General features: G+C 38.8%; 1 protein-coding gene across 3 annotated transcripts in view; it reads right to left on the bottom strand.

Annotated features, from left to right (window-relative positions):
* Window positions 1–7,046: 7,046 nt before the first annotated feature.
* The window catches only part of LOC126412744 (katanin-interacting protein-like), a 354,094-nt gene continuing 338,398 nt past the window's right edge, over window positions 7,047–22,742 (bottom strand). For 2 of the 3 annotated variants that reach the window (XM_050082483.1, XM_050082482.1), the window contains 2 exons: window positions 11,314–11,456; window positions 7,047–7,512 (listed from right to left, as the gene is read on the bottom strand). In XM_050082483.1, the coding sequence (XP_049938440.1) occupies window positions 7,377–7,512; window positions 11,314–11,456 (279 nt within the window). In that variant the 3' untranslated portion in view covers window positions 7,047–7,376. The remainder of the gene's footprint in view (window positions 7,513–11,313; window positions 11,457–22,742) is intronic. The other variant, XR_007575334.1, reaches the window with a different exon arrangement.

The following is a 22,742-nucleotide window of genomic DNA, read 5'->3' on the forward strand; positions in this document are numbered from 1 at the left end:
TTAGAAAACGGCACCTATTTATACTCGGCTGTGCGCCTCTGTTTTGCTAACGCACCACTCCAAGTCACATACTCACCACACCTAGGTTGCACCAGTGGGCCCCTTCTGCTTGTAACTTGCCCCATGCAAACTGCCGCATTTACTCTTTTCAGCCGCTCGATGGCCCTGTGGCCTCCATTCTACTTCGCAACCACTGGTCAGCGTAACTTACTGTCAACTGGCCCGCACCTGGCTGTAACTTGTGCACTCAGAAATGTTGCACTGAATCTAACTTTCCTATCTTAAACTGTGGTGCCTCTACAGCTTTTTGCACATTGTCGTCATCACTGTCACGAGCAACTTTTCTGGGATTTTGGGCTGGATGTAACTAAACACAACTGAAAAGGTTTTCAAATGAAACAGGTGATTACGAATATCATGCATGTTAACTGGAAGCTGCAGACTTTCTGGCATTACATGGTTTAACAAGTGAGCTGTTAAACTGTTGGGTGACATCCTGTGCTGTTTCTGTGGTTTCTACACATATAATGCCCATAACTTGTTCTGAACATCTGTTAGAATTAATCCATCTTGTACGACACGTGTCAGCATATCAAACTCGACTGTAATAATATATCCACAAGTAACAAAATGGCCTAAGGCTGACACAATTCATTTCATCGTCTCTTGTATCATCTGCAGCACGTGTGTAACATAGTTAATCTTTGAAATTATGTAGAGGCACTTGTGTAACATAGTTAATCTTTGAAATTATGTAGAGAGTGACAAAGGCTACTTTTTGGATTTTGTCGAGCTTCGTAATATAGTTGAACCATGACATATGGTTATTTGTCTTTTGATCATCTGTGAGGCGCATGCTTGGTGTTACCAAAGAAATTCACTGTGGTATGTGGTAGTTAATTGCTGGATTCGGCCTTGACCAGAGAGTTGCCTCCATACAGCAAAGGCGAGTTCCACTGCACACATAACAAGAGAGGTGTATGGAGTGGGCCTGCAGGTGAGATGGATGAGGTGAGACAGTGTTTGGACTCTGTGCGTGTGCCGACATAGGGTCCGTGGCAAGTCAAGGAAGGCAGGTGGATTGAGGTTCATCATCATGGATGAAGAAGATGGGAAGTGGCTGTTGACTATACACATGGTTTGTCAACCTTTGCATATTTTGAGGCATTGTGGTCATTCAAACAGAGTGATCCAGGTTTCAATCCCGCCGAAGGAAGTGGTTATGTTGAAGAGTGTGGTATAACAGTGTTATAAATGAGTATCTGTTAGAAGTGTGACGGGATATTGAGAATGCCACTGACCAAAAGACTCTTGCAAAGATGAGTTTCGAGGAACTATTGTGTTGCACATATTTCAATTTTATGACACTTTGAGGAATGGCAAGCTGATTTGTATTTTGTGGTGTAATGTTCATATTGAGGTCAGAGAGAACTGTAACAAGTAATTTTGGAAAGCTGACCAGTGAAAGAGTAACTGATGCATGTTTTTAATTAAAGCTATCTAATTTCACTAAATTTCCTCAAATTATGATTGGTAAGTTAAAAGATTGAAAATTCTGAATAAACAAGGTGGTAACAGACATTGTGAGTAAAGTTTTATACACAAACAGAAGAGCAACTTTAAACAGCCAGGTTGGTTGGTTGGTTGGTTTGGGGAAGGAGACCAGACAGCGAGGTCATCGGTCTCATCGGATTAGGGAAGGAAGTTGGCCGTGCCCTTTCAAAGGAACCATCCCGGCATTTGCCTGGAGCGATATAGGGAAATCACGGAAAACCTAAATCAGGATGACCGGACGTGGGATTGAACCGTCGTCCTCCCGAATGCGAGTCCAGTGTCTAACCACTGCGCCACCCCGCTCGGTAAACAGCCAGGTACACTATTGTACGGCATTAATTGTGATGACAGGTTTCAGCAAACTATGTTGCCATCATCAGATCTTATGCAGTATATTTCACTGAATGTTGACCAAATGCAATGTATATTGTATTGTATCATAGAAAGATATTTCATGGACATGAGAACAATAGTGTAGCAAGAAGTCAAGCATAAAATAACTATTACATGAAACAATGACACACACACAAACACAAACACAAACACACACACACACACACACACACACACACACACACACATTAGTGTTAATATTAATGAGAACATCATTATTTTTACTCCTACTAATGCAACTAAACTTAATTTATTTTTTTACTGTCTACCAGTATTGAAATTGAAATTTGTCACTGGAATAGAAGAAGTTATCCAAGAGAAATGGTTTTAAATTAGATTTAAAACATGCTCTGCTATGTGTCAGACATTTTATATTATTGGGAAAATGATCATAACATTTTGTTGGACTACTTTCTGAGCCACCGATAGCTTTAATAATGAGTAATAAAAGTAATTTTTGCATCTTTTAAAATTGTGATGGATTATTTATGACAAATTTCATTAGAAAATATATTCATTGTAACAATGCAGTTAAAATGTATAGCTCCTTGGAGAGGTACCTACATGACATCCGTTGATGAACACTACATTTTATTCTTGCTGCTCACTTTTGTACACTCAATACTTTCTTCCTAAGTGATGAATTATTGCAGAAAATTATTCCATAACACATTACTGAGTGGAAATAAGAAAAATGTGTCAGTAGGGATCAAATGGCTCTGAGCACTATGAGACTTAACTGCTGAGGTCATCAGTCCCCTAGAACTTAGAACTACTTAAACCTAACTAGCCTAAGGACATCAAACACATCCATGCCCAAGGCAGGATTCGAACCTGCAACCGTAGCGGTCGCGCGGTTCCAGACTGTAGCGCCTAGAAGCGCTCGGCCACCCCGGCCGGCATGTCAGTAGGTTCGTACATTTGTTTCCAGGATTAGCAATTATACAAGGAGCAAAAGTAACTAAACTTAGTTGTCTGAGAAGCTCAGTAGCATGCTTCTTCCAGTTCAAGTATTCATCAATATGAACATCCAAAAATTTGGAGCTTTCTACCCTATTTACTGACTCCTACTCAAGTAAAACATCAATTGTTGGTATGACTTTATTTGTTGTACAGAACTGAATGTAGTGTTCTTTTTTCTTTCTTTCGTTTTTATAAATTTGAGGAACATCCATTTTCAGGGGACCACTAAATCGTTCTTTGGAAAATATCATTTACCATTTCTTCTGTCACTTTCTCTCTAATGAGATTTATCATAAAACTGGCATCATCTGCAAAAAGTACTAATTTTGCTTGTTGAATGTTAAGTGAAGATCATAAATGTGTATAAGGAATAGGAGTGGACCCAAAATTGAACCCTGTGGAACTCCCTTTGTGATCTTTCCACAGTCACTATAGTTTTCTATTTTTCTGAAATTGTCGGAGTTCTTCAGCAAAACATTTTACATTCAGTTTATTCAGTATGATTCAAACCAGCTGTGTGTAAAGCCATCAATTTCATACAACATGATTTTCTCAAATGGAAATGGAAATGCCGTGTGGCGAGGACCTCCCGTCAGGTAGACTGTTCGTCTAGTGCAAGTCTTTCGAGTTGACACCACTTCGGTGACTTGCGTGTCAATGGGGATGAAATTATGATAAGGACAACACAATACCCAGTCCCTGAGCAGAGAAAATTCACGACCTAGCCAGGAATCGTACCTGGGCCATTAGGCATGACACTCCGTCGCACTGAGCACTCAGCTACCAGGGTCGGACATTTTCTCAAATAGAGTAATATGATCTACACAAGATCACAAAAAATACCATCTAGCGATACATTATTATTTAAGGCTTGTACTATTTGATGAGTTAATATATAAATAACATTCTCATTCAAGAAATCCTTCTGGGGTCCAAACTGTTTCCATTTAAGTATGGGACTACTCACGAGTACATTACTTTTTGAATACTTTGGAGAAAATTGCCTGTAAGGAAACTGGATGATAATTGCTTGAGTCTGTCTTGCCACCTTTCTTATGAAGAAGTTTGACAATTGCATATTTTAACCTATCTGAAAAAATTCCCTGTGCCAGTGATGCATTGCATATATCACTGAGGACATTACTTAGTAAGCTGGAACAACTTTTCAGAATTCTGTGTGAAATTTCATCAGCCCCGCATTAGTCCCCCCCCCCCCCCCCCCACCAAGTGTATTGATTTCAATGGAGGATGTTGGTGCTACTTCTCATTGCTCAAAGTTTTATGAAATGACATTTTTAATATATTCTCTTCCTTCTTCAACTGCAACATTTCGTGCTATATTTTTACTACATTTAGAAAGTGACTGCTGAAAGTACTTGCAATTTGTGAAATATCAGTTCCAACATTGTTATTTAGTTTAGTTGTTATGGAATCTATCTGTTTTCCTGTTTGACAATGTCTCACATAGTTTTAATCTTATTACCTGCATTATTTGTTTCTGTCAGGACACGCATACTTATGGGCATTTTAATGGTTTTCCTTAAAATTCTACATTATTTTTTGTAGCATGCAAGTGATATTGGTTCTTGACTTAACTGACCATTACATAAATTTTCCTCTTCATCTTATATGAGATTTTGATTTCCTTAGTTACCCACATGACTTACTTGTTTTTTAATGGAGCTTCTCGATAACATGCACCCACAGCATCATCTGGCAAAATACCTGACTCACACTGCTCATCTTCCCTCTCTTTGCCTCGTGTGTTCTTCCCTAGCCTCTCTCCACTTACATCTATCCAGATAACTACTTTTGACAATCAATGTTGTGTGTACTCTTCCTGGAAAAAGAGCACAAACATGAAGGAACCACCCTCACATATACTCTCCCCTTTATGTCTCCCTCTTCACCACCACGTCCATGCCCTTCACCCCCTTCCCCCACCCCCTTCCCTTCCCACTATCCCTGATAGGCTCTACCCTCTGAACTACTTTCATTTTTGTACAGTCACTGAGTCACCTGACAAAAGACTAGCCTCACACTCCTCTACTACCCTCTTCCTTGCTTCAACCATCCTTCCCTACTCCCTCCCTATCCCCATCTATCCAGGCAACTACTTTCAATAATTGATTTTCAATAAATAGTCCCGCTACTACCATGAGTGTAGAAGTTTGTGTGTGTGTGTGTGTGTGTGTGTGTGTGTGTGTGTGTGTGTGTGTGTGTGTGTGTGCGTCCGTCTGTCCATCCTTCTACTAGAAAAAGAGCAAGAGCTCACAAGAACCCCTCTCCCTTAATCTCTACCCTCCTGTCTCCCTCTTCACCTCCACCTTCTTCTCCTTTCCTCTCCCCCCTCAGTATCTGATCCGGTATGCTCTACTTTCTGAACTCTTCATCTTGTAGTGCAGCCGCTGAGTCATCTGGTGAAAGACCTGCATCACACCACCCAGTACCTCCTCCTTGTCTCATGTGTCCTTCCCTACTCCATCCCCACCTCCATCCACCCTGGCAACTACATTCGATAATTGGTTCTTTCGATAACTGATTCTCAATAATCAGTTTCGCTGCGACCACAAGTGTGGACATTTGGGTTTCTGTGTGCTTGTGTGTGTATGTATGATTGATTGTACTCCAACCAGAAAAAGAGCAAGAGCTCAAAAGAACTCCTCTTCCTCACTCTCTCCCCTCCCTGTCTCCCTCTTCACCACCACGTCCTCTCCTTTCCTCCCCTCCCAGACACTGGACTCGCATTCGGGAGGACGACGGTTGAATCCCGCATCCGGCCATCCTGATTTAGGTTTTCCGTGATTTCCCTAAATCACCCCAGGCCAATGCCGGGATGCTTCCTCTGAAAGGGCACGGCCGACTTCCTTCCCCATCCTTCCCTAATCCGATGAGACCGATGACCATGCTGTCTGGTCTCCTTCCCCAAACCAACCAACCAACCGACCTCCCCTCCCTCCCCCCTTCGCCTTCTCGTTACCCCTGTTATGCTCTACCCTCTGATCTTTTCAACCTGTCATGCAGCTGCTGAGTCACCTGACAAAAGGCTTACCTTACACTACCCATCCACCCCCTACTGGCTTCAAGCATCCTTCCCTGTCCCATTCTTCACCTCTGTCTTGCCATTTGTTTCTAAGCACCATGCAGCAATCCTCTGTAGGTAAGTTGTTGCCTTTGCCGGCCGAAGTGGCCGTGCGGTTAAAGGCGATGCAGTCTGGAACCGCAAGACCGCTACGGTCGCAGGTTCGAATCCTGCCTCGGGCATGGCTGTTTGTGATGTCCTTAGGTTAGTTAGGTTTAACTAGTTCTAAGTTCTAGGGGACTAATGACCTCAGCAGTTGAGTCCCATAGTGCTCAGAGCCATTTGAACCATTTGATTTGTTGCCTTTCCCTTATTTTATACATTTTTCCATCCAATAATTTACATGTTTTTTAAAGGTTTAAATGACTTAATGGTGGATACTGTACGAAACATTGCCAAAAGTCAAGTCAGTTCCACACTCAGGAAATGATCTTTGGGAAGAGGAGTGAGGATCCTGTATTGCCATCATGGACAAGGTCCTAATAAGGCAGTGTGCTGTTGCTTTCCTTTGAACTGTTATTGAGAGTCAGGGGTGTCTCAGTGTGGAAGAGCGTGATGAGTACTTGTACAGTATACTGTAGTGTAGTGTCTTCATGTCATGACAGGTTAGTTACTCCAATGAGGCAAAGTAATATGGAACATGTGTCAAAGACTATTGCATGTATTCATATCTTAACTGTTGGTGTGTTATGTTTTCTAATGAAAGGGGGATAACCAATCCAGCATGTGGGTAAAGTGCGAAACACTCTGTAAAACTCCTCCAGGCTGACTGGTGTATCAGACCAATCATCATTAATATGGTGTGTGGATTCAATCTGAATCAGATTCTCTTGACTGTTCCACAAGCTGCTTGTTCAACTGTACACAAAATAGGTTTAATTTTTTTCTTTCCTTTTCTTCCTGTATTTTTTTTTCTTTTTGAAGAATGTAACAAAGTGTTTCTAATTTGTTACAGCTCTTCTGACTACTTGGGATTCAGAAATTTGTGGAAGAATCAATCTGTAAAAATCACCACAATACATTTAAATTTAATTCAGCTCGTAAATATGTGTACATTTTGCAATTACTATGTAACATTTTCAGCTTGCTTCGGGCTGAATATATTCACATAAAATACTTGAGTTCATTTGCTCATCTTGGTAGTGTTTACTCCCTAACAGAAAAACACAGATAAAGTATATATATAAGTTTCTAACTGAGAAAACTCGGCTGTTTCTCTTCCTGAAGATTTATGAGTAAGGCACATACTGAAGTGAATACTTACAAATGGATACATGTGATTCCAGAATGTGTGGAACACAAACCTCAACAAACAAAAATACCCGGACAATTCTTCACAGAAGAAATAAAAAGCTACTGCACACTTAACCAGATCAGTTGGCCTCTAATCTTCCATTTCTCTGTGGACGATAGACGTCACAGGCCGGAGTGATGGGTCGGCAGAGGTACAAGAACTTCCTCCTGATGTTACTCGTTTGTAGTCATTTAGAAGACGAACATGATGGCCGTGGCCTTTATGTCTGCAAAATGAAAAGAGCTTTCTGAAAATATAATTGAGATTCTATTGACCATTTACAGTGTGAAATTTCCATTTACGGAAGCAGATAATTCATGATTATTGTTGCCAATAATGAGAACACGAGTTAGTATTCTCTAAAATGTTTCTGATGAATATATCCGACAAAAAAGCTAGCACTTACTACAGCAGATTTGTCAGATTCATAATGTATTTAATCCTGGTATCCCGGCTCTAGCATGGTGAGTAAGGTTACACCAATAAATGGGTACACCAATAAATCATTAAATATGTATGCATTTACATCACATCATTAATAAGACTCATAGTTGGAGATCAAATTCAAGTTGTATAAGAACAGAAATGGAAATCAGTTGTGTATTTTTTCAAAGGAATTACTGTAGAATTTGCCTTTATCAATTTAGGAAATTATGGAAAATCCTAATCTGAAAGGTCAGGTGGGAATTTCAGCCTGGCTCCAGCCAAGTGACTGTCAAGGGCGCCATTACACATGGATGGATGCGTTTATACTCTAGACCCTCTAAAACACCACAGAAAATACAGGAATAAAAATTAAATTTTCATTGATTTTGTATTTGGTGCATGTCTCTAATTCAAATATTCATGAGTGTGATTGATTATTTAGTGACATATTTCATCATCTTCAGTCATGATTTGTGGATTATTTCACTATTCATTAGTCTTAGGTGCAACATTAAAATTAGGAAATTGAACAAGCTCTTAAATTATTCCATTGATGTAAATTGTCTATACCAAGTAAAGTGACTTAGACAGGCCACCCCACAAATATCCAGAATGTGTAAATACAGAACTAGTTATTGAATTATTCCAATGACCTAAGTTCTCTACACCAGGTTAAGTGGCTTAGACAGGCCACCCCACAAATATTCATAATGTGTGAATACACAGTCTAGTCACATTAATGTGACCATCTGTCAAAAGCCTGAATAAACTCCCTTTTGCCATGCAGAAATGCAGGAAGAGAGTCGATGAGGTTCTGGAAGGTACTGAGAGGGATGTGGAGGCATGCCGACTACAATGCCATGGCCAGCAGCATTAGGTTCCTTGGTTGATGATCCATGACTTAAACAGCCCGACTGACATAGTCCCATAGATTCTCGACTGGGTTTTAAACCGGGGAGTTTGGAGGCCAGGGAGCACAGTAAACTCATTCTGGTGTATGTACATACACTGTGAGCTGTGTGACATGCAGCATTGCCTGCTAGTAGATGCCATTGTTCCAAAGAAAAAAGAAGCTTGTAGGGGTGGTTATGGTCCCCAAGGATAGATGCATACTGCTGTTGATCCAATGTGTCTTCCAGAATGGCAAGACCACACAGAGAATGCCATGAAAACATTCCCAAGACCATAACGCTCCTTCCTATGACCTGGGCCCTTTTGACAATTATTGCATCGCTGTACATACTGACAGTCATTGGTCCAACGGAGCGTAAAATGTGATTCATCTGAAATGGGCACCTGCCACCCATCAGTGGATGTCCTGTTGCAGTACTGGCATCCAACTCCAGCCATCATTGCTGATAAACAGCAGTCAGCATGGCAATGTACCACATGTATGGCTTTGCAATTCATGTATCCAATGATCTAAATATGGCAATATAACTTTGCCGAAACTAGCAATTAGGGTTTATATCAACTATGATCTGAACAATAAAACTTCTATTTTGGAAGCTTTTTTGCAATGTATAAAGATTGCTCTACTTCTGACAATGACAGGTAATTAGAGTAAAGTACATCAAATTGTAACATTCATTTGGAGTACACGAATCTGGCAGCTTGGGTGCGCCAGAAAAAGTTTTCTGTGTAGCATGAACGTTTCTTGCTAGCGCTCCAATGGCACTTCAAGTAGCCAGAAGTGGGAGAAGGCATTGCTCTTACTCAACTCAAATGCACATGTGCATGAGGCCGCTAGCAACTGTTCGAAATGAACATAACATAAACACTTGTGACTTCACGCTCATCGGAAGCAGTCTGCTGTTATGAAATATTCCATAGTCTTCATCCTGAAGCCTTTGACACATTTTGCTATTTATCTGTTCTACCAGTGAAAACTACGAAAAATTAACAAAAGACTAAAACAACGAAAAATCCCCAGAATTCTACAAAATTCCTGGGTTTTTCCTGGATTTCCTGGAACTTATACACCCTGGATACACACTCTCCATCCCATCTGACGTCTCCTCAATTTCTAGTGCAGCAGCTAGAACTCATGTCAACAGATCTTCCTCTGTCTCTATAGGAACCTCATAAAACAAACTTTGCACACGAGCCCACAAAAAGTAGTCTGTAGAAGTCGGACCGTTTCGGCCTACCTATCATTCACCATACCATCTGTTGTGATGTCTGTGAGCCATAGGTGAGAAGTGAGACGGTACACAATCATGCTGAAACCACATTTCCTGACAGATATTCGTGGCAAAGCTTCCAAAATGAGTCCAATATCATAGGCAAATCAAGTATGCAGGATTAATTAGCTTGAGTGGAAGCAGATATGGCCAAATGACATGACCTTCCAAGAAGACCTGCCCACACGTTAATACAAACTGGTGCTGAAATCCCTGAAAATGCATGGCACGAGGGTTTTCTTCTGCCCAGACATAGTTGCTTCGTGAATTCAGAACACAGTCCCTAGTGAACTTACTTATATCTGTGAACAGAACTCAACTTGGAAACAGTTGTGCACTGACGCAGTGGTGCAGGAATCAAATGCAATAGGCAATGCATTGTGGAAAATCAGCTGGACCCATAGTGTGTACCCTTTGTAAGTGGTATGGATGTAATTGTTGCTCACATGGAAGGTCCCAGACAATACTATCTAACACTCACTGCACACACAATTTTTCGAGTACTTATTGCCGGGTTCTCTTCAATGCAATGCAATACGTCTTCTCCAAATTCAGGTGTGCAGCATTGCTGTGGAGCACCACAGTCCTGCCTTCTCACAGTGAAGGTACCTGTTTCTCGCAGCAGCTGCATAACTTGGGAAAAATGTTTGTGCGATGGTGTGCTACGTGGTGGAAAACCTTTATGGTACAGCTGACCAGCAGCTCCTCCCTTACCTCGAGCTTTGCTATAGACAAGGAGCATGTCTATGTGTTCCAAAAATATGTACCAAACCATGTTTACTATATCAGAGACACACAGGCATTGAATAGGTCTCGCAGTAAGGCAGGTTTAAGTGACAACAGATGACTGTCTGAAGTAGTACACACCATTTTTCTATCCTACTGTACACCACGACAAGTATCTCTAAGACTTTTATCTTTCCCTCAGCGCATATGAATGCATTACACATCTGAATTATTTGTAGAATGGAAATGGTACTTTCCTGTACATGGGTTCCTATTCAAAATGTTAAGTATTCACTCCCATCTACAAGCCCTTGAAGTTTGTAACGAAAATTTCTGAACACCCTGTATATCAGAATGAAGTTCGGTCATCAGTTTGACAATTGCTTTTATTTTGCTTTACTGGCTTCACAGATTAATCTGGCTTGTTCAGAAGCCTACAAAACTTGGGATACTAAGTAAAGTTTTGTAATACACATCTTATAATTTACATAAATGTGTGGTCAAGTTCTAATGATTTATAGTATCTCAAACTTTGTAGCTTCTGAAGATGATAGATTAATCTGTTAAGCCAGTAAAGCAAAATAAAAATAACTGATGACTGAATTTTATTCTGAAACATAATTGTTGAGTTGTGAATACTGATGTACGATTTACTTATTTGCTCAAGAATAAATGTCTAATTCAAAACTCACCTGACTTCTGTGCTTTGTTCTTGACTAATTAAATCCGAATTCAACGTAAACAGGACAGTGCGATATGGAACTCTTGATGATCCTTGTAAATGTGATGCCTGATCAAGTTCACCATTGTAAACTAGAAGATCATCTACCAATATCTAGAAAAAATTTGAATTATATTGAGTTGCTGTACAAATGCCATATTATTTATAATAAAAACACTGCTTTAACATATTTTAATACCAGCCTCACTTAAAAAGTTTGCGTAAAATGACCCTGTATAAAATGTATTAGAATTATTCTGAAAATTATGAGACTTAATGAGAATTCTGGACTTTTGGAAAACTTAATTTCTCATATTTTTGAAGTAGTCTCCACTAAGTTACATATGCAAATACTTCCTTTTTAACCAGTCAGAAAAAATTAATGCAATAAACTTCTACTCAAACTTGTTCTTGTATGTTTCACTTTGTATATTTTGATAAATTTACGAAGAAATACTCCTAAATAACAATTTACAGTTACTGTCCTCTCTTCTTCATACGTTACTGGGGAGCTGTTCCAATTTACAATCTTAACAGTGTAAAGAAGCTTATTACTCACTCTATCTAAGTTCTCTACATGTTTTGTTGGATGAGCACCATGAATTGCCACATCACCTCTGGCTCACATTAATACATCCATACTTTACCACCAGATATGAAAATGACTAGTGATTTTCAAATGCTGGGATTGAACCTAATTTCTCAGACGAATGGCCAGGCGGTTCCCACAAACAGACACAACATTTTGACAACAGGACGAAATGTCATCACCAGACAAGTTGATGCACTGATATCGAGAGTTGGAAGTGATGCCATCTTACACTTGTGGGATCCTAACCCCTCCCAGAGATGGCACCGATGAACCAGACGTCCTAAGTTTGCACACCAATACTTTGTTTGGTTCACTGTCACACGGACCAACATCCCAGTAATCCCACTGACCACGACTTCACTCTACTGTTAGCACTGGGCTCTCTAGGTTTAGCGTCAGCAGAAATAAGAAGTCTTTGGCCAAACAGTGTGTATATTTTCATGTTGTGCCAACTTTTGAGAAAAAACAATGCAGTCGCTACATAGTGTACATGTGATGAATTTCGTCTGCTGTTTTGTAGTGTTGTGTTTGAATATTCTATCACGCTTTTATCTCTAGCTTACAGTAGTCTATTTGTGCTGCAGCACAATTTGTCTCTACTCTTCACTCTTCATCTTGACAGTCATGCAAGGCGAGGAGCTAATATTTGTTGTTCACCGAGACCTATTCTCTCACAAGAATACTTGAGTGAACAGCATTTTTCCAATTTTAGCATGTTGATCATTGAACTCTAGTTTTGACCTCTATTTTTCTTTAGACAGATGGAGGATGATATAATAAAGATCCCCAAGAATTTAAATTATATTGTCTCTTTTATGATCAAAACCCAACCTGCATCTCTGTTTTGTCAAAATATGTGGAATGTTTGGTGATATCTTAAACATGCGTAACAGTGGTGTGCAGTTCAGAGTTACCCTACAGTTCTTGTCATTTGAATTATATCTGAAACCTCACATTGACAGTTGTAATGCTCAGGAGTGACCCAATTTTGGTATGCAGGCAAAATATGTATCACACCTGTTGCTTCTCCATACTGTGGGCAACTTACTATAGGAGACTTTGTACTGTCAGAGTTGACTGTCACTGGAAAGTCCTGTTTGAAGAAGAAATACTTTGCAGAAGTTCTTCAAGTTGATGAACAAGCAGAGCAGGTCTTGCTGAAGTATATGCAACCCAGTGGGAAATGCTGGATTTGGCACACAGAAGATGACAGGTAAAATATTTCAGTAATCTCCCAGAAAGTAAAACCACCCAAGCTGTTGAATAACAGGGGACAATTTGTTTTTCAGTAGTATTGAAATAGGCCTAGTTCTCTCTTGTTTAAGTTTTTATCATTTTAACATAATAATTAAAGTATTTTCTTGCTGTTTTGTTTTAAATTTCACTCAATAATATTGATGTATCTATGTGTCACACCCGCAACATGAAGGGAAAAAATATGTTGTCTTTTGGAAGTGTCTGTGAATAAAAGTTATTATATCTTGTATTTTATTACTCCTTTCTTCACTGTGTAGAAAATTATCAACTATCCTGATTCAGGAGTAGAAGACAAAATAACTAAAGAACACAGCTATGGGCAAATGGAGGGTAAAGTTTTATGACACCCACAAAACTTCTTCATGATTTTTTTAGCAGGTTGAGTGTAAAATTAAGAGCTAAAATTTTTACAGGAGCTTTACAACATGCTATTTTATTGACTAAATTAAAGTTAGCCTTACTCTGACACCTGAAGTACAAATAAATATAATTTTATGCGTGAAAAATGTGACAAAATGTCACACCCGCAACAGTGGAATGACCCACTGGTTCATATGAGAAGGTTTACGTTAATACCATGTGCTCTTTCCTTCTGACTGAAACTTGCAAAACTGTGCTACAGCAAATTATCTTCCATTTAAAGTAACATGGTGTTATGTTAGGGTTCATTGTGTTCATTTGAGGTAGGATGTATTCTAATTTGTCTTTCTCATGAGGCAAAATTGCAAACATGTTGTGCATGTAGCAGAAAAGAGCAAGTGTGCTATCATGAAGCTGATTTCAGTGCTACCTATTCAAAGGGATTCACATACAGAATCGCAACAGTAGGGCAGATGAGGCTGCTCTCTGCTACCTTAGACTGTTCATGCAGATCTACATCACGCAAGGGAAACCTTTGGTGACCCACGGGCCTGATTCACATACTTGCATAAGCTCAGGGGCTGCCTTCTCACACAAAAGCACCGTTCCCAGCACATAAAGTCAAAACTCTAGTGTGTGAGGTTAATGTTTATGGGATAACACACCAATATAAATGTTACCCCTTTCCTGAGATGTGATGCCAGCAAATTACGCATCAACATACGCATTTTTGAGAGTACCTTCATTTTTTGTTCACCTGGAATTTCTTCCATGGGCCAGATGTGGCTTGTGCACCACTATTTGCTGCACATGATCTACAGCAATACTCGACAAGTGACCTGATGGTGTGTGGCAGAGGGTACTTCTCGTACCAATAACTGGTTCCCATTTCCTTGTTCCACTCGCAATTAGCATGCGGGAAGAATGATTGTCAGTATGCCTTTGTTTTAGCTCTAATTTCTTGAATTTTCTCATGTGGTCATGGAGGAAGTAATATGTTGTCTAATTCTTCCAGAAAGATCTCTCTCGAAATATCAATAGCACACATTTCTGTGACGTACAATGTCTCCTTTAGTGTCTGTCATTGGAGTTCATTAATCATATCCGTGATGTGCCATGTCGACTAAATGTTCTTGCGGCAAAATGCACTGCTCTTCATTGGATCTTCTCTACCTCTTCTATCAGTCCTACCTCGTATTGGTCCCAAACTGATTAACAATACTCAAGAATCAATCAAACTACAAAAAGATATTGAAAGGTGGCTACACTGAGCCACAGCGCCAGAGATTGCGCCAAAGAGTATTATTCAGCCGCCTCCACTGGCAGTGCTTGGGGAGAACTCGTAGTGTCAGTGCTTGTTGAGATGAGCTAGTGAAAAGTTCTTGTTGAGAACTCGTAGCAGAGAGTGCTTGTTGAGATGTGATACTGAAAAGTTCTTGTTGAGACGTGATAGTAACGAGTCGGTGTGGGAATATTGTAATGATTAGAGTGCTTTTCGTCAATATATGAAGGTAAAAGAAAAAAAAATTTTTTCCTTTTCTTTTTATTATCTCAATGTCTTAAATAATGCGTCATTACAGGTTCAGTCAACAAAGCATCTGGCTTGTGTTCTTGTATTAGAGTGTAATTCCGCTTTCCTTATGCAATTATAGTATTTCTATTTTTTAATTACTTCAGTATAAATGATATTTAAAATTTCTTGTCTTATTGAAGAAGAACCGTGCCAGATGTGTACGTTGAGTCATACTTCCACACACAGAACAGTTATACTTGTGCTTTGGTTTAGTAGGTTTTATAGTTGCTGGGGACTTAATTAATTAATTGTGTTAACGAAAATTTTCATTTCATTCTTTGTTGTTGTTCTATGCAGTCATATTGCGTAATAATACTAGTCAGGGCCAACCGTTTACGAAACAGCGTAATCGGACATACAGCTACTAAAAATTTAAAAAAATTATTTTCAAATATATTTAATTAAGCCCCCATGCACGTGGTGACCGCTGCTTCGGATCGTCCCTTGGAATTCTTCTGATTGTAAAAATAGTAGACAGTAGTATTGTTGTAGTGATTTGTAGTTTAGTAATTGTAGTCTATTTTGCATGTGTAGATTTGGTAATTGTCATTCTTCTACTGGTATTTCAGAATTTAATTTTATTGTCTTGTATACGCGTTTGACAATTTAGGGCAATTATTTCAATTGTTCGATTAATCGTGTTTGAGGGAAACATTTCGTGTAAATGGTATTGTTGGAGATAAAAGAGTCATTGTGTGTAATTTTCGTACAGTGACGAGTTTTGTACATTTTGTAAATGATTACGCGATCGATGAAAAAGGCAAAAATGATGAATAGTGAGAATGACGAAATTGTTAACATGGCGAACTCGCCAACACAGGAGAACAGTATGATGAATGATGAAGTTGAAAACAATTTAATAAGTCGGGAAGATAGTCCGGAACCATTTCAAAATTTTTCTCAATCAGAAAATTCACAGAATATGAGATTAACGACAGAAGATATGGAGCAGTTGATGAGTGCTATATTAAATTTGGGAGCACGAATGGAAACACGGTTAGACTCACAAATAGGAACAATTAGAACTGAGATGGGAACAATGGAAACACGGTTAGACTCATTGGGATCACAGTTAGGATCTGAATTAAAAACAGAGATAGGGACAATTAAAACTGAGATGGGAACAATGGAAACACGGTTAGATTCACGAATAGGGACGTGTTTCAAAAATATGAAAGATGAATTGAAGAAAGAAATCAGAGAAGAAGTACAACCAATTTTGAATGCTCACAATAATAGATTAATTGCAGTAGAAATCAGACAAAAGGAACAGGATAGAGAACAGGAGGAAAGAGATCGCGTGATAGTACAGAAATTTTCAGAGTTAAATTTACAACGCGCACACGATAAGGAAGAAATATTTGAGAGAATCGGGGAATCCGTACCAAATGACAGATTAGATAACCTAACACAACAGTATGAACAGTTAACTACTAAATGTGACAATACTGAAACCCGAGTCGCGACACTTACAGAAGACGTAAATAAACAGAAAGAAAAAAGAGGTGACTTATCGGAAAGAGTTGAGGAGATTTCAGACAAATTGACAAGTCTTAGTTTAAATGGGGACAGAGATTCAGATGATACAGCACCATTGCCATTTGCAGAAACCGAAGAGTATCGAACATAAATAAACATGTTGAAAATCAGGGAAAATTTAATGAACACGTTAAAAGGGAAGTTGAGGCATTACGAAAGCAAGTCAAACAAATCGAAGGCGAAATTGTAGGAAGAGACAGCAAAAGAAATTTAGAATCACAGATACCAGAGGGGTTTGAAGAAAATAATTTGTTTCATGTACGGGATGCAACAAGAGAGCGCCAGGCGCGTGAATTTAACAATAATCGTCATTGTGACTGGGACAGACGCGGTAGGTCTTTGTCGCCACGAGGCGAAAACTTTGACTATAAACACTTTTTGACTGTTTGGAAATTTAAGATCTTCCACAATTCTAAGAATGACATACATCCATGTGCATGGTTAGATCAATTTATGTACGCACTTCCACCAAATTTGCCACTAAGACACAAACTGGAAATTATGTGCGGCTATTAATGTCCTCAGGGGATTCACTACTCTAAGTGAATATGTGCCGTAGCGTGCATAGGGCCCCGAGCTGTAGTGGTGTTATTTCCCTTTTAGTTTTCTGCACCGCTGCCTACTCTTTTACTATTCTTTGCATCTGTCAAAACAACTCTTCGACTATCAATCTATCTAGAGAGTAGATAAACAATAACCGGATATGACTACTTTACCTAAATGTGATTTCGGAAATTACCGTTTGGACTTACTGTACCTTCAGCAGCATTCATTCCTAGCTTAAACGAAATTTTACCTGTTTATCTTCGTGACAATATTACTTCTTATGTTGACGATATTCTTATTGCTAAACGTTCTTGGAGTGAGCATAACAAAATTTTGGATTCATTATTACATATTTTTGCAAGAGTTGGCATTACAGTGAACTTGGAAAAATCTGAATTTGGTCGTTCTCAGGTGAAATTTCTCGGTCACATTATTTCTACAGAAGGTATTCTTCCTGATCCAGAGAAATTAGACGCTATTCGTAACTATGCTGTTCCTACCACAAAACGTGATGTTCGTAGTTTCCTTGGTGTCTGTAATTTTCTTAGACGCTTTGTTAGATTGGACAATTTGGCCACACCTCGTTTATGTGAACTATCTGCATTGTACCTACAGGAATTTGACTTTAGTATTGTTTACATACAGGGTTCTTCAAATATTGTTGCTGATGCTTTATCATGTGCACCTGCGGGTTTGAAACAAAGTGCTGATGAGGACTGCAAGGAAAACAATTATTGTTTGATGTATATTCAAGGTGTTGCGTTCGAGAACTTTATTTCGTCTTCGCTCCAGGACATCGCTAAGGAGCAAAATAAGGATCCAATCTGGAAGGACATTAAGAAGTGGAGGAGAAAGGAAAGCGTAGCGATTAGACAGCATTATTTAGTTTGCAATGACATTCTTTTTAAATGAAAATCGGTCGACAACTCTGTTTGGTTAGTTTGTATTCCTGATGAGTGGGTTAATAAGCTGATTTGGTATACGCATTTCAGTTATGCACACTTTGGTCCCAGAAAATGCTTTCATAAATTACGGGAAAATTGCTACTTCAGTAATATGGAAAAACGTATTCGATCTGTTCTTGCCAAATGCAAATTATGTCAAAAGGCTAAGCCGCCAACAATTTCTCACAGAACACCGTTGTTTCCTATCATTCCAGCGAAATTAAAGGACATGGCTGCAGTCGATTTGTTCGGTCCAGTGGTTCGTTCTACTAATGGTTTTGCGTACATTTTCGTAGCAGTGGAGTTGACATCAAAATATGTGTGTTTTACACCGTTACGCAAAGCAACAGCTCGTTCAGTATCTAATGCTTTCATCAAACATTTTCTTAAAGAAGTTGGTCATGTTGATAAGGTTATATCAGATAATGGATCACAGTATCATTCTAAAATTTGGCTTCGTACTCTACGGCGTCGTAAAATTAAACCAATTTTCATTTCACTTTTTCACCCTCAATCTAACGCTTCAGAGAGATGGATGAAGGAAATCAATAAATTGTGTCGTCTTTATTGTCATCAGAATCACAGAACGTGGGATCAGTACCTTCATATTTTTCAAAACATCCTGAATGAACTTCCTAATGACTCAACTTCTTTACCGCCAATACTGATATTAAAAAACAAAGCATCGACAAATCGCATTTCTGAAATTGTTCATTTTCCGCCTTCACGGAAACTGCGGCATTCTGAAGTTGTGAACATGGCTCTACAAAATATTGCATCTGCGGCTGCTAGAAGAGAGAAATCATCTAAACATCCTCGTCGTTAAAAATCTTGTCAGTTGGTCAGAAGGTGTTAATTAAGTCTCATCGTTTGTCTCACAAAGGAAAAGGCTTGTGTCGCAAATTTTTTCTGCTTTATAACGGTCCATATAGAATTCGCAAAATTATACATGATAACACTGTTGAAGCAGAAACTCTTAAATCCCGATGCTCTAAGGGAATACATCATATATCAAACGTTAAAGTTTTTGTGGAATGATATACTTTTGAGAAACTAACAGCTACATGTAAACACGCAGAGAATACAAGGATACCGCGCTGTGTTTTGGCGGCGGCACATATTCAAAGCAACAGTCAAGTCTGCGCGCCACACGAGGCAGTCGTTGACCGCAAACAATTACTTCCTACGTCACGCGCCTACAGCTGATCGAGCGCTCAGTGCGAATGCACTGACAGCCGTAAACAAATTAATTTCTCCGATTAAATTCAGTATAAAGCTATAGTGACTTGATGAATTATGTTATTAACATTCAGTATTTTTCAGGATACGGTTCTATAAAATATTTAAGAACTTCAGGTAAATTCTGTGCGTGTCCGACGTTAAGACGACTTGCTATCGAGAAATTTTCAGGAAGAATGTAATTTTGAAGAAGAAACTAATAAACTAAAAAAGGTAACTATTAATTGAGTTCATTTTTCAGGTAACATATTTCCACTTAGGTGCGTACTTTAGACGTAATTTGCTGCTCACGATTACGTGATTCATACTTTGTGCTAATTTTATGTTCTATGAATTTACTTGTGAAGCGACTTGCTTGCGTACGTTAACTGATTTTGACAATGATCATTAATGAACAGGGTTGTTATTTGTATATATTATGCATCGCTTGGCTGCACTGCTTTTTCACTGATGTCATATTTTTCTATTATGTGCCTGCTGTGCTTATTTATTTAAATCATAATTGTAACCTGATTAATTGTGCTGACTGTGATATGTATGTAAGTTATACTTTGTGATTTATCTGCTTGCGCCTTCATGTTTACTTATTAAGATTACATATGAACATTTATTTGCTTATGCTGATATGATGCTAATAACCTGTTTATTATGTTAGATAACATATTTGCTGCCTTGCTTATGGATTGCATATTTACACATTTCTGTTTTGTTGTCATAACTACTCTTTAATTTGGTATATGGAAATGCTGATATACTGTGTACGAACATAGAGTGTAGGTCACACTATTGTATTAATTATAGATTGTTCACTTGGCAGAGCCTCGTTGTAAGAATTGTGCTGCATCCACTTGTTGACATTCTGTTCTCTACTGGTATATTTACTCGCTATTACATGTTTTGCTTACGCTCAGTGCCTTATATTTTTAAGATAGGAGAATGAACTGCTATAATTCGACATAAACGACATTAGTACAAGAAACTTTATAGAAGTCACATGAGCTGGAGGTTTTATGAAAGCTGTATAAATGTATGCTAATAGGAAGGAAGCTAACGACATGACATACCAAAACTAGGTTTAGACCATTGACAGTTATTACACTGCATTTTTCGTGAGCAATTGAAATAGGAAGTGACACTTGACACAAGAAATACTCCACGTTTGCTTCTGTTTGCCATAATTCTTGAAGTGGTGTACACACTGTGAAATATTATGATCATTCACACTACGTAATCGTACTTAATTACTGAGAGTTATTCGAACTAAGTCTGTTAGAGGTCATGTATGCATTTCTTTTGTTTATAATTTATAATGAGTAGAAGATTTGGGTCAGACGGATTACACAGAGGTTGTGTGTTGACAGTGTGTCTTCGGATTGTATGGGATGATGAGGTTTGCACTAGGATTTTATCTGTACTTGTTCGAGGAGACTGACTAGAGGAAAGAGTTGTTATGGAAGTGAAATGATATTGGCGATAAGGTTTATATGTGTCGACGTATTGAAGAGGTATTATTGAGGTATTGAGATTATGTGAAGTTGATGATTATTGGAGTTTTTGTGGACAAGAGGTAAGGTAAATGATATTGATGATAAGATTTATATGTATCGACGTAAGAGGTATTATTGAAGTATTGAGATTATGTGATGCTGATGATTATTGGAGTTTTGGTGGATAAGAGGTAAAGTAAGTGAGGTGCATATTTTTTTTGTTGGTCTATATGGAACAAGGAGGATGAAGATAGCAGACTAGAACACTAAAGTAGAAGGAAGATTGTCTACACACACTTGTTAAATCAATAAGCAGTACAAATTTTTTTTTTTGGAGAGAGGAAGTATTTGCATATCTTGGCTCACTGGCAGTTGTTCAGCAACAGTACATTTGATTTGGCTTGGCAAACATTGGTCTTGACATGATGACTATGACGTTGACTTAACTATTATTGACTGTTATACAATGCTGCCACTACTACTTGATACACAAGATGAACATCAAATTTTGACAGAATTGCATTTACACAGTTAACACTATTCAATTACTCAGTAGTACTTAATGTGGATGAAAGATGAGTGAGTGTGTTTTGTGTGTTTTCCTTTCCTAATCCTACCCACCTATCTCCTAAATATTATTTTATTTGTTTGTTGTGGCTTGCACTGACACCCATAAATATTATAGGTTTACTGATATTTGAGTATTTGTAATAGTTAATATGACAATTATCTGATATCATTTGTGTGTTTATTAGAATTTATATGTTTAGTGTGTAAAAGCATTTGTATGTGTATTCAAACTATTGTTCATGCCTGAACTGTCTGATTAGTGATAGTGGATATTATGGACTGTTACCTGCACTTTTTCAACATAATGGGTGCCACTTAGAAATGATTAATTTCTGCTGATGAACTGTGTGATTAGGATAGTGAATATTATGGACTGTTACTTGTACTTTTCCTACATGATTGGTGCCACTAGGACATGTTTAATTTCTGCTTATAAACTCTGATGAACAGTGTGATCAGTGATAGTGAATATTATGCACTGCTCTCTGCACCTGTTCAACATTGCTGGGTGCCACTGATGGAACTGCTTCTACTGAAATAATGTCACTTGTTGGTGTCTGCACCTGTTCAACATTGCTGGGTGCCACTGATGGACTGCTTCTACTGAAATGATGTCAGTTGTTGGTGTCTGCACCTGTTCAACATTGCTGGGTGCCACTAATGGAACTGCTTCTGCTGAGAAATGTGACTTGTTCCTGTGTGTACCTGTTCAACATTACTGGGTGCCACTGATGAACTGCTTCTACTGAAATAATGTCACTTGTTGCTGTCTGCACCTGTTCAACATTGCTGGGCGCCACTGATGAACTGCTTCTACTGAAATAATGTCACTTGTTGCTATCTGCACCTGTTCAACATTGCTGGGTGCCACTGATGGAACTGCTTCTACTGAAATAATGTCACTTGTTGGTGTCTGCACCTGTTCAACATTGCTGGGTGCCACTGATGGACTGCTTCTACTGAAATGATGTCAGTTGTTGGTGTCTGCACCTGTTCAACATTGCTGGGTGTCACTAATGGAACTGCTTCTGCTGAGAAATGTGACTTGTTGCTGTGTGTACCTGTTCAACATTACTGGGTGCCACAGATGGAACTGCTTCTACTGAAATAATGTCACTTGTTGGTGTCTGCACCTGTTCAACATTGCTGGGTGCCTCAGATGGAACTGCTTCTACTGAAATAATGTCACTTGTTGGTGTCTGCACCTGTTCAACATTGCTGGGTGCAACTGATGGAATTGCTTTTATTGAAATGATGTCACTTGTTGCTGTCTGCACCTGCTCAACATTACTG

Source organism: Schistocerca serialis, chromosome 7 (genome assembly GCF_023864345.2).
Source record: "Schistocerca serialis cubense isolate TAMUIC-IGC-003099 chromosome 7, iqSchSeri2.2, whole genome shotgun sequence".
In the NCBI taxonomy this organism is placed as follows: Eukaryota; Metazoa; Arthropoda; class Insecta; order Orthoptera; family Acrididae; genus Schistocerca; species Schistocerca serialis.